The sequence below is a fragment of the Cylas formicarius genome, unplaced genomic scaffold, assembly GCF_029955315.1.
Source record: "Cylas formicarius isolate icCylForm1 unplaced genomic scaffold, icCylForm1.1 PGA_scaffold_5__7_contigs__length_24384050, whole genome shotgun sequence".
Classification (NCBI taxonomy): domain Eukaryota; kingdom Metazoa; phylum Arthropoda; class Insecta; order Coleoptera; family Brentidae; genus Cylas; species Cylas formicarius.
Window position 1 is genome coordinate 21,192,650 of NW_026844341.1, and position 13,322 is coordinate 21,205,971.

The 13,322-nt window shown below is 38.2% G+C and overlaps 2 protein-coding genes across 2 annotated transcripts; both read left to right on the forward strand.

Annotated features, from left to right (window-relative positions):
• The first annotated feature begins 1,768 nt into the window (after positions 1–1,768).
• LOC132702082 (galactoside 2-alpha-L-fucosyltransferase Sec1-like) lies at positions 1,769–10,724 on the forward strand. Its single transcript, XM_060670500.1, has 4 exons — positions 1,769–2,108; positions 5,449–5,651; positions 6,436–6,641; positions 8,353–10,724. The coding sequence occupies exons 1-4, from the start codon at positions 1,862–1,864 to the stop codon at positions 8,696–8,698; spliced, it is 1,002 nt and encodes a 333-aa protein (XP_060526483.1). The 5' UTR covers positions 1,769–1,861; the 3' UTR covers positions 8,699–10,724.
• A 913-nt stretch (positions 10,725–11,637) lies between these two features.
• Positions 11,638–13,293, forward strand: LOC132702158 (endoplasmic reticulum lectin 1). The gene has a single exon (XM_060670624.1). The coding sequence runs from the start codon at positions 11,788–11,790 to the stop codon at positions 13,192–13,194; it is 1,407 nt and encodes a 468-aa protein (XP_060526607.1). The 5' UTR covers positions 11,638–11,787; the 3' UTR covers positions 13,195–13,293.
• Positions 13,294–13,322: the final 29 nt, after the last annotated feature.

The following is a 13,322-nucleotide window of genomic DNA, read 5'->3' on the forward strand; positions in this document are numbered from 1 at the left end:
AAATTTTAGGAGAAATCGATGAATATAGTCTGTTATTAGGTAATAATTCAAGTTATAAAACAGTCGGTCTCGACTAAAAATAGTAGAACATAATAAACATTTATTAATATTATTCTGGCGCATCCGCCAACAGTTCAAACATTCTCTGACTAAAAGGACCGAAAGAATATTATACTGGAAATAATTTTTAGGTTCATATTTAATCTGTTAGCGAGCGTTGTAACTATGGTCTTGTAGAAAAATGCATTTTACTAAATAATGTTTTATTATAAGTTGACAAGACAAGAGACTAGGCGCAATGGATGTAACAATCTTTAAGAAAAAAACCGAACCAATAAAGAAAATTCCTTCAAACCGCATATTGTGCATTCGGGAGTTATTTCAAGAAGAGCTATTTTTAACATTTCTAGAGTCAAACGTACATGAGAAACATTATTTACAGGTATATTTTTTATTAATAAGCAAGGGTTTCTCTCTCACAAGAGACCACATTTGCTCAGATAGGTGAGTTATTAGGTCAAAATGAATAAATATTTATTTACGCAAGGAAAGGTAATAATAATAATAATAATCTTATAGGCATTTTAATCAGTAAGACATTAGCCCTATATAAAAATGCGATGAATCAAAAAGATGCAGAATTATACAAGGATTCCAATAGCTTTATCAAGTTATAATAAAACATTATTTAGCAAAATGCTAATTGCTACCCGACCATAGCAATAGCCTCGAAGCGGCAAAATGATTTCCAGTATTTTCTTTGCACTCACTTTAGTTATAACAAATGTTACCCCAAACCTCTACAAGTCGTAGTTTCGGGAATACAGTCGCTTAAATCGCTTATTCGGCTACCCTCTATAATAAATTAAAAGATGTTGTTCTAACAGTAAAATTGGACGTGTACGATAAGAAAAATATATAAAAATTAAAGTTCGCAAGTAATCTAAACACAAATGCATCGCAAACGCATAGGGAAGTTATTTTTTACAAAATTGGCGAATGCGCCAGAATAGGATTTTCAATTGGGTATGTTGCGCTATATATTTATTGAAAAGAAAATCCAAATGGTGTTCTACTACGATTGCTACGGTTACGATGGCGACGATTAATTCAATTTTCAACCATCCAGCATCCGTTCAAGAAATCAGGTTTTCTTTAATCACATTATTGCGACGCGATGGTGGATGCACAAAATTTTAAATAATATGTCAGACACAAGTAGACAAGTCCCTAAGATGTGTTAAAAGCATTGATTATCGTATGTACAAGCACTTAATTATTTTTTGTATATCAGCAAAAACAAAGCTGCCGCTTCAGGAGCCACGGTGGCCATATAGGGGCGTAAGGTACTTCTCGAAAGCTAACAATTTGCGGCTTGTGGATTTGTTTTTGACCGCTCTCTCTCTCAAAAATGAAAAACGTCTGTAACTACAAAACTTTCTTTTTACGAAAAAAATTCGTAAAAAAACGCAGACCCCCGCGTATTACTACGAATTTTGGAAGATCGCAAACCTGTTGCCTTAGTTTAATAAATCATTTATTTTAAATTAAAAAAAATATACATAAAATTATTTTCACCGGACTAACTAACAAAACGAGCGTGTTCGGCAACCTTCAGAAGTGGGATTTCTCTCGAACTCGGCAAATTTCCGTAACGACGGTCCAGCAGCAGCATCCCCGAAAATGGCGGCGCCGCGGGAGCGCAAAACAACATCCGGACGACGAAAATCAATAAGAGGGGAGCGGGGAGGCAGGCAGATGGGGGATGGTGACTACCCGTGACGCGAAAAAATGCTCGACGTCGTGGTGCTTGAATCGCGCGTCTCTTAGCCGACGGGGAAAGCGGCCGAAACTATGCTAGATGACGATGTTGACGACCAACAACAACCTTTTGTTTAAAGCGACCGTGCTCGCGCTATGCGTTATATCGTTTGTGCACGTTTTCTTGTTTCCCCTGTACGACGTGGAGTCCGCGAGGGGCACGGCTAAGACCTACGCGGATTTCGAGCAGAGTCTCTGCATGAACAACATCAAGCGAAGAAAGGTGTGGCGACTGTCCAGGTGTCCCCAGTACGGTATTGTTACAATCATGCAGGGAGGAAGGCTAGGTAATTTTTTTTTTCACTACGATTCGTTCAAAAAAAATCAAAAATATTTTTTAATTGTATTATACCACAGCACATGGTAATAAAATGAAAAACCAAGGTGGTGATTTTACATGTTTTCAATGTGCTGATTCCAAAAATGCCATTGGCATTTTTGGAATCAAATATATGGTCAAAATAGAAATTCCCTACCATTGGCATTTTTGGAATCAAATATATGGTCAAAATAGAAATTCCCTACTTAAAATTTGATTTCAATTAGCCAAATATATATCTGGAATTTTTCTTGACCCAATAAAACGCAATATGCGTTGATTTCAAAATGATAAGTTTCTTCCCTGCAGAGCAGAGTGGCTATACAAAAGATCTTTGTTTTTTGTGCACTCGGTCAACAACAAAAATTGATGATGCTGTTCTGGGTACTGGTCATATAAATTTTCGGAAAAACTAAGAGCTAGTATGTTTGGTTCTCAAATAAGGCAACTTGACTGAACTGAAGAAGACGGAATCTGACGCTTAATGTTTATTTGTTGAAGTAGCACAACATTTTCTTGGTAATGATTCACTTAATCAGTGAAATATAAGCTTTAAATTTCTTAAATTCTTGGTTGGAACATGAGCATAAATGTTCATCCACAACCACAGAAAACAAGGAGAAAAATTGTATCAGGCCATAGTGGGGTTATCGTTCTCAAGGGTGGACCAAACTGTAGGCCATGAAACTTCACAAAACAAGCGATTTAAGTCGCCTTGTTAGCATGGAAACGTTAACAATAATTTTGTAACGGTTGTTGTCAGTGTCATTTTGTGAATTTTTTTTAATACAATTTTCAACATGAAAAGTGGAGGGGATTTCTTAAAGAAATCGGCTTTTGCAGGAAACCAGTAAAGGTAAGTTTTGAGACTAATTTGATGGTAAGTAAATTAGTCTAAAAGGCAATTATCCTTAAAAAACTCGAGTCATTAAGCTTGTTTATGTAAGACATTGTTATTATTTCTGGTATTTGAACAGTGAAAGGTATTGTCATAACTTTTGTGAACTATGGGTTGTCATGCTCTTAACTTGATTTAACTTTTTAGAGCTATGACAAAAGCAAAAATTGTAACAAAAACAGTGCAAAGTGCTTAACTGAACGATACTTTAGATGTATAAAAACATTCATTTGTTTGAATCTATATTAAATAAATAACTTTTTTTTTGTTAAATTGTTACTTTTGGTACATCCTGCATTACTATTTTTTTCATGATTTAATGAATTAGTTTTTTTTCTTTTTATTGATGTGTTTTTATTAATATTACGTAAATTTTATTGGCATTACAAAAAAATCGAATTAGCCAAACACCAAGGGTTTCCCTGGCCCACTGTGAGGCGGTGCGATAGCTACATGATGGTAGACTGCTTTTGAAGCCTTCAGCGAGGCTCCCATAAACTCAATTCTAAAAAGATGCCTAAAATAAAATGTCTGTTGGTCTGTGTCGTCTTTAGCAGCAATATGAACCAAATTTGAAAATGTTAAATCATTTTGAAATCAAATTAGCATTTAATAAGCTCAAACGCGCAAAATTCCCTTTCAAAGCTTTGTGTAACAATTAGTGCTATGATATTGTCGGCGTTGGAACACATCTGCGTCAAACTGAACTAAAATAACGAGATTATTATGGTTGGTGTTGTTTACAGACCACCTAACTCAAACACATCATTTTTGAACCTTTATCGAGGACACCTTATTTCTGAAAGGTTAGAATCCGTAGTGAACACTTATTCTCTAAAACAGGATCAGACGAGGGTTCGCTCAAAGCCAGCGTCTTTATTACACCTTATTTTCACTAATATGCCTAATATTACCGAATGTGGAGCCAGTGACGTAGGCAATTCAGATCATTTTTTAATATATATCAAATATAATCTTTTAAATATTGCTGTAAATGACACGTTTTGTGTGGTCGACTAATCGAATTAACCCTAGTTTTCCAGAGAGATTTTACTCAAACGCATCCTTGAAAAGGGCCAAAAGAAAAATCACAAATTTCTTTCGTGGATGACCGACAACATAAAATATATGCAAAAACTGAGAAATAGAGGTCTATGGTTGTCATGTACACCACACACTGGCCCGGGAACATACAGATGTTATCCCATTTCCAAAAACTAAGAATCCGCGCGTTCGATCAGCATTATTCCTACTTTCTCAAAAGTCTTGGAAACAGTAATAGAGCTGAGACACCATGTCCGCGCAAAGAGAACATAGCTGCGAGAGTGGTCTCGCCGTGTAAAGGATGATTTATTCTCTAATCTCAGGATTAGTGTTGCTAGGTTTTGTTAATGCATTTGCCACATGTTTGCTATTTTAAAATTCATTGGTTTAAATCTTAATGCACAAATCTCTAAACTCCTTTCTATCTAATAGAACAAAACGAGTTAGTTATAATGTTCACTACGAGAGCCGTTGCTTCGGGAGTGCCGCAGGGCAGCTTCTTTGGTCCTCTTTTGTTTAATTAATGACACTCCCCTCCAATTTTATGATTCCAGTAAAAGCCTGAGTTTAATTCTTGGAATCCAAACTTCGTTTCCGCCGGCATGATACTGAAAAAAGCTTATGGTAATTTATTCTTATGCATACTACTTATCACAACAGACCAAGAGACTGCTCTGCGACTCTATGGTGTTGTCTCAGCTGAACCACTGTTCTAGTGTTCACAGCCCTTCAAAAACTTCAAAAACTCAAGCTTGAGGTTGATTTATGGAATTCAAAGACCCCAAAGAATTTTAAATTTGCATGCATAGTAGACACAAGTTGCATATGGCGTTTTCTCAAATGTCAACGGGCGTCTCTTCCAAAAATTGCTCCTTTTTGTTCAACTTTTTTTTCCTTTTCCTTTCCTTTTGGATGTATGTTGTTTATTTGCTTTGGCATCCGGAACAATAATTTTTCTTTTTAAATGAGGCTTTAACAGTATCTGGGTTTTGCTTGGCTGGCTATCGTTATTATTACTATTATAAAACACTTCTATACGGTTTTGGGGTTTTTGGTTTAATCTTAGAAACTCTAAACTTAGAAAATGACCTTCTCATCTAAGTAACGCGGCAATATTTCTCAGCAGATAATAAAATTACTTTGCAAACGAACCCTCACCGCATAGGCGCCATCATCAGGACGGCGACGCGCCCCATACGACCTTAAATACGCATTTTGTAGCTGGCTATTTTGATAGAACGGAGTTAATTAGCTCTAGCCTACGCAAACAACCTTGTAAACAACATTAATCGATGTCTAGTATTCCACCAAACCGTTGAAACGTGGTCGAACCCCAAATTAAGACAAATAATCTTTTCAACTGCAGGAAACCAGATGTGGGAGTACGCGTCAGTATGGGCAGTAGCGCGGCGCACGGGGCTCGAGCCTTACGTGCCACGATGCATCCGACTCAAGCTGGACCAAATATTCGAACAGCTCACGGTGCCGGCATTCGAAGAGATCGCCCATTGTCCCGTCGAAATCGGTGCTTTTGTGAAATCGATAGAGGCGTGGACCTTCACGAACCAGGTACGGTAGACGTAAGGGGTGTTTTTTTTCGATGTATGGAACTTTAAGTTGCAATAAAACAACGATGGATTATTCGATTGACATGAATTTTATTTATCCGAAAGATAATCTCGTGGCATTACATTTTAAATATGATTTCTGGCATATGCCCGCCACGGCTGGCGCGGATGTAGTCCAATCTGGACGTCCAATTTTCGATGACTTTTTCCAACATTTGTGGCCGTATATCGGCAATAACACGACGAATGGTCAAGCGTTTGTGGCTTATCCGCATAGACCAATGACTTTACATAGCCCCACAGAAAGAAGTCTAGCGGTGTTAAATCACAAGATCTTGGAGGCTAAGTCACAGGTCCATCCGCAAAATCTTCCATAAAGTGGATGGACACACTGCGCTCGAGGGCGGATGGACTCAGTCGGGTCTTCCTCAATGCTACGCTCTACAGCAGCAATAGCTTCTTCTGTACGCACCGTACGGCGTCTCGGGGATGCGAGTTATCAATAAGAGCAAACGTGGTTAACGATAAAATTGACGGAGTGTGCGATACGTATTCCGCACAGAACCATTATTTTCGAAATAAAATTGCACTATTTGCAAGCGTTGTTCAGGCGTGAGTCTATTCATGATGAATTGCCAACCCAAACTGAGAATAAATCACTTAACAGCTGTTAAATCGGTCGCCAACTTGAACAGTAATGCCAACTTAAAGTTCTATACATCGAAAAAAAAAACACCCATTACATAACGGTATGTCGAACGAATTCGACGTACCTGACGTTTCAGAGCATCATATTACCGCGGTATTCGATACAACCTGAGCTGGTGCTTACGTGGGTCCAAGATATCGTCCGCGAGTTCACGTTGCGCAGAAAACTGCGCGACAAGAGTCAGCAGGTGCTGCGCGGGTTCGTCAAGAACTCCGCACACGTCAACCACACCTTCGTCGGCGTTCACGTTAGACGTACAGATTACATAGGCTACTTGATGAGGTACGACGCTGGTTTTGGTTAGTTTTGGTAATTAAAAGGAGCTCATTTCGGATCATCAAAAATATCGTACCAAATAATGATCGTGATTTATGCCAAGCGCTCTTCTATATCGTTAAAGTTCATAAAACACGTGTCCATTGCTATAAATACAGCTTTTTCTATTAAGTAACGAACTAAACTCAGCCTTAATCTAACGTTTTAACATAATCTCGCCAGAAAGAATGAGAAATAGCGTAAGAAAAATTGTGTTAGGACACGTTAATAAAGAATAAACAGTGGTGAAATTTCGGAAAGAGTTACAAAAAGTAGTGCGCAGTACGGTAAAAATGGCTGTGCCTCGAGAGGCTGATATCTTCGATTTAATGAGATTTGAACACATTTTGAGAAAATACTGCTGTAAAAATTCTACATCTAGACTGAGACCTGTCGGAATTGACCAACGGCCGGCGGTCATGTGGTTCGTTGAAAAGGAGGCTTCAAGTAACTGCGCATGTGAATATTAATTGGTTCATTACAATTTTTTCCGAAGTTTTGGGCATGAAACGTGTAGCAGGAAAATTTGTTCAAAAACTGCTTCATTTTGAACGAAAGGACCGTCGAAGGAGCATCGCTCAAGAGCTTTTAAACGACGTGAATGATGAGTCTGATATACTCAAAAAGGTCATAACTGGTGGCGAATCATGGGGAAGAACCCAGAATCGCCAAGACCGCAAAAAGCACGTCAAATTCGATCAAATATCAAGGTTTTGCTTGCTGTTTTTTTTTATTATCGTGGCGTAGTACATCAAGAGTTCTTACCACAAGGTCGTAGGGTCATTAAAGCGAAGTTATTCACCGTTTGCGAGAAGCATCGTTGCTTATGTCTAACTTTTTTGCCAAAAACAAAACCAGAATCACCATAACCCATGTCCGACCCGGAGGTCTGGAACGATTGAGGAGATATAGAAAAAATCGCTATACCAGAAATGCTTCTAGGATTTTAAAAAACGTTGGCATATCTGAGGGGATTGTTTCGAAGAATATAACATTAATTTTGATGAAGAAATCTTAAAAGTCACCTTACTTTTTCAACACACCTGGTACTTGTGGTAGGGCTAAAACCGCAGAAATTTTGGGCACTGACCAATACGTATACTATCACTTCTCGACAAAAAAATGTACCATGTAAGTTGTGTTTACGCTGTCTGATTGTTTATGTGAATTTTCTATTCGATTGACAAAATGTATGTATTTGTATCTTCACCGTAGAATTTTCTGTCCGAGTTTTTTGCGACGTTTTGTCCTTTGTTTACTGTTAAAAAGTTTGTCAGGTGCAAAGACCAAACTCAAAATAGCAATAAAGTGCGCAAAACTCTCCTTAAAATGGATGATTCTCCAGCTATATTTTTTAAAAACCATTTCAATGAAGGCATCGAATAGCAATGAAGTAACAGCGTTGGTTTGAATTATATTTTAGTTCATAAAAATTCTTTTGGTTAATTGCAAGCGAAAAGTACTTTTTGAGGCTTTTTTGGGATCTAAATAATAACAAATAAACAACTAGAATATCGAATTGCAACAAAATCATAAACTATAAACTTAATTATTAATGAAAAATTTGCAAAAACTGTTGAACTATAAATGTTTTTTTTAATGTAAGAAAAGAAGTTTTTTACCGACATTTTGATAAATCACGTTAACTTTCACACGAATTTTCGAAAACGCCTTTCAGAAAACACAACGCCCGCCCCGCCGACATAACCTTCTACTTGAACGCGATGAAGTACTTCGAGGCGAAGTATACGAATGTGACGTTCGTGTTCGTCAGCGACGACCCCGCCTGGTGCGCGCGCAAGTTCGCGCACAAGGCCAACGTGTTCGTAGCATCTAACAGGCACAAAAACACGCCGGCCTTGGATCTGGCGATCCTGGCGGCCTGCAACCATTCGATCTACGATTACGGCACTTTCGGCGAATGGGGCGCCATCCTGACCGGCGGCGAAACCGTGTACTACAATCTCACGCACCACTCGTCCGCCAAGATCGGGGAGATCATGAAAAACTGGCACGCCCTGTAACGGGGCGCCGTATTTTTTTAATTCCACAAAAAGGCTGACCACAAAAAAGAACCGTTTATTTTTCTATCCTACTAAAAAGATAAAACTTCTATCAGGTAATTTAGTTTAGCGCCAAAGCCCCCTATAATTCAACCGTTCACGTTTATTTGTCTATTGTCGTGCGCACATATACAGGGTGATTCGCGGTGGACGCGTGGACCGATGCGACGTTGTGGCGTCTTCGAAAAAATACGATATTTAAAATTGCACGTCCCGTATTAGGATCGCACCTTCCAAAGTATACTTTTTCAAAATTCCAAACTTTTTTTTTTCTAAGAAAACATTCAATTATATTTAATGATTTTAAAATATAGATTTTTCTCTCGATAACTATTAAAAACTGTAAGTTTTAAAAATATTGTACTAATAAATAGACTGTTTTCATAAAAATACAAATCTTTCCGAAACAAAAAAATGGATTTTTAAACATGCACATTTAACACCACAACACCCGATAAATCTGAAACGGTGTGCGGTGTTTAATATTACTTTTTATTGAAAATTGGGCCCACCACAATAAATAAGTTTTTGTCTATCATTTTTAAAAAGAGGAGTTATCATTTATCCAGCCCAATTTGACCCGGCCTGTCCAGAAAACTAATGGGAATGGCGGAAGAAAAATGTATTACTGAAGTGGTCGATTTCCAGGACGATCGCCAGAAAGCGTAACCGCCAATCTTAAACATTTAAAGTCATATTTCTCTGAAGTCTCCCTCCCCCCTAGCTTTATTTTGGTGTTTTGTCACCTATTTATAACAAAAAGTGGTCGGGGATGGTTCTTTTTTTTTTTTTGAACAGCTGAAACACCTAAATGACTAAACGAATTTTAACAAACTTGGCCTCGTTGGAAAAGGCATTTTTCTACTCCCTTCTGTAATTATACACCGATCTAGCGTGCGGGAACCGTCAGTTTACCACGTGAATCTCTAGTTCCACGGATCCGAGCTACCTCGGACATTTCGGCTTGAATTTTGACGTGTGCCAATTTTGACGGCCATGTCAGTGAATGTATTCGTGTTGTTTTGCAAAAATATAGTATACAACACGTTTTATAAACTTTTTAAGTCACTCTTTTAGTAAACAATTAAACGAATAAACTGCCTTCATCAAACCAGTCGTATCTGTCTAGTTCTTAGAGTTGCCGCTAGAGCGCGTTTTTTGTTACACAATAACACAACTGAATGCAGTAAAATGACTTTTCTTCATAAACATGTAGCGAAATTATACCTAGATTTCAGAGAAATCTAGACCGTAAACATTTAAGATAGCGGTTACGCTCCTTTAGTCGTAAATTTTGTTTACAGAAAATCACGATGACTAAAATTTTTTTGGAGTGACGCCGCATCGCTGTATAAATATGTCCTCGCACCATGAACCACCCCGTATAAGCGGACGAATTTCGCAAGAGAGAGAAGGGAGTCTGGACCATTCCAAAGGTGCACCTCAAGGCCCCGTCGCGGGGCCCCTATCGCATTTGTTTATTCGTCGCTTGTCTGTGTAATCAGCCTCGAAGCGTATTTATATACTGAGTGTGCCAAAATTGTATGCTTTAAGATGGTATTTCGTATCTGTGATCTACTAAAGAAAAACTTATATATTTCTTCCACTAACCAGGTGTACAGTATGTGCGGATTTTATTTCAATACGAAACGATATCGGTGGATCTAATTCGAGACCCAGAAAAATTAGTAAAAAAGTCGTTATTTACCAAACGAACGTGCCAAACTTTTTCCAATGTAAAAATTTCCGAAATCCGAATACACTGTCTACCACGCCTCCGAACATAAAATATAGCTAAGTGTGACCTGACAGTATTTATATATATTCAGATCTACCGTATATGTATACTGTATAATAGTTCTATTTGTAAATATACTATATCTCTGTGATACAAATTCTACAATCAAGACGTTATTTTCTTTCGCAGCTAGGAACGACAAATCGTTAAGACTAAAACGTGTGTGAAATAGTTTAAAAATAAATTGGATGTCTGTAATACGAAAGGCGGTCGTTTCATTTTCCGTCGAAAAGTCCCTTTAGGGAACGTAAGGTTAATTGCTACATTAAGGCCGAAAATGTACGATTTTCATTCGGGACACGCCGCGTTTATTACATTCGATCGCCAAATCGATTTTTCCATCAGATAAAATAAGAATTCCGCGACTAATTTCGTATGCGAATCGCGATTTTTTCGCTTGCATCCTCGAGCATATATAAACGACCGGCCGTGTTAGCTTGTTTAGTGGTTGCTTTAGCGAGATTGTTATTGCAAATTGAAAAACATGTGCCGAGTAATCCGAGCGATTCTAATGGTAAGTTAAAAACATTAAATCATAGATCGAAAGTCAGGATTTTGTTAAAAATGATTTCAATTTCCTGACGTTTGTTTCAGCTCGTAATTGTTGCTCTCGTCTCGGCAACAATTCTCGCAGCCCCCGCCCCCAAGCCACAGTGGGTCGTGAGTCCCTACTCCTACGGTTACCCCTATTATTACGGCAGCTACTACTACGCCGCCCCCGGTAAGACCAACTACTACGCCAGGGCTATAAAAAGTAGATTTAATTATCCTCCGCACAACTAATCCCTAAACTGTCGATTAACTGTGAACGTTTTCTGTTTCAGGTTACGTCGTCGTTTAGGACAACCGTAAAACATAAATGTACAAAAAAATATTCATAGCGGTATTCCTGCTTATGTTAACACTGGCGATACCTCTGTTTGTAATATTCTGTATATTTTTAAACCTGTGCTTAATTTTCGATTTGTAGAATAATAATTGATTGAAAATAAAAAATAAAATGTATTATGTTGCGAAATTCATTTTACTTACGATTTTAAAATGTGTACGTAACCATTTCGGTAATAAAAATTCGATTTCTGGTTCCGACCGTTCTGTGTTCCGTGCATAACAGCAAAAACTCTCAAACTAAAATTAAACTAACCTCGCATATGCCAATTCCAATGAAAACTCGTCACGTCAAAACAAAATCGAGTTAAGATAAAGATAACCAAAATATGAGATTGTAAAGTGGCCAAAGAGACAGTTCGAGATGTATTCGGCAGTAATTATTGCTGTCTTTTTATATATCTGCAATCTTAAAACGAGTCTTCAGAATGACATACAGGGCTTCGACGATACTATCGTCTTCGATATCGACTGGCCAGGGAAGTTGCCCGAGGATTATAATTTAGCCAGCGGTGAGACCATTTTGGTGACCTCGTCAATGCAAGAGAAGTACAAGTGCGTGATACCGAACCTGGTCGAGAAAAACACATCACCGGAAGAGCCCTACTCAGGTCCTGGTCCATTGGAATTGATATCGCCGTTAATTACACAGAAATTGTGCTCGTTCAGACTGGAAAGTTACTGGGATTATGAGGTCTGCCACGGCCGCTACATAAGACAGTACCATGAGGAAAGGGAAGGGAAAAAGGTTAAGATGCAGGAGTATATTTTGGGTAAATGGGACGAGAAATATTTCGAGAAGATGTTGGAGATAGAGAAGAAGGAACGCGATGACTTGAAAGACGATGAGAAAGTGCCCACAAAAAAGATAGATAATGTAAATTTGCCATACTTTGAAATTACAATGGAGAATGGTACGGCCTGTGACTTGAACCAAAACAAACCCAGAGTTACCAAAGTCTTGTATGTTTGTCATGTGCATGGCAAGCATGAGATTTACCTTTTTAAAGAAACTTCGACTTGCTTATATGAAATCATTATTCTGACCCCTTACTTGTGCTCACATCCAAAGTACAAGCCGAAAGACACGGGTGAACTTAAAATAAACTGTTACCCAATGGATGGAGCATATGATAAGCCCTATAACCTTATAAAACTGAAACATGATAGCGCCAAACTGCGTCCAAATTTTGATTTGGATAACCTTAAAGTAGAACTGATCCAATTTGATAATAATGATGCAATGAAAGGGCCTGAGGACTTGGCTCCCACTAGTTTTAAAAAAATACAGAACAGCGAAGATGCGTCGCCCGTTTTTGACTTTCTGAAAGGGGAGCATTGTTTGTTTGGGGGTACCGGTTGGTGGAAATTTGAGTTCTGTTATGGCAAATCTGTGACACAGTATCACATAGAAAAGGACGGCACCAAAACTTCCATAAATCTAGGCGTGTTTGATGAGAAGAAACATCTACAGTGGCTCAAAGATCATCCCCATAAGAGGCCCAAACCAGTGGGACAAAGGAAGCAGCTGTCTCATTTGTATTCGGGGGGCAGTATATGTGATAAAACTGGAAAGCCAAGACAAACCGAAGTGAAATTAAAATGCCTGGAAAATCCAGCACATCCCAGTAGTGTTTCCCTGTATTTGTTGGAGCCAAAATATTGTGAATACATTTTGGGGGTGGAGTCTCCTATAATTTGCGAAATTTTAGACAATGCTGATGAAAATGGACTTGTTGCCATTGCCGAAAGAGATACAGACTTACAGTAATTCTGTGAACTTGTGTTACGTTGTTTTAATTTATTATCTATTGTTTGATTGCATTGCAAAAAACTTTGTAAATAAAACATTAAATTGATTTGACTTACTTTTGATGTGTATTTCTCTCAACACGGCAC

Coding starts and splice junctions, on each gene's coding strand:
- LOC132702158 (XM_060670624.1), top strand. CDS start 11,788: ATGTATTCGGCAGTAATTATTGCTGTCTTTTTATATATCTGCAATCTT.
- LOC132702082 (XM_060670500.1), top strand. CDS start 1,862: ATGACGATGTTGACGACCAACAACAACCTTTTGTTTAAAGCGACCGTG. Junction 2,109..5,448: donor CATGCAGGGAGGAAGGCTAG/GTAATTTTTTTT, acceptor TTTCAACTGCAG/GAAACCAGATGTGGGAGTAC. Junction 5,652..6,435: donor CGTGGACCTTCACGAACCAG/GTACGGTAGACG, acceptor CTGACGTTTCAG/AGCATCATATTACCGCGGTA.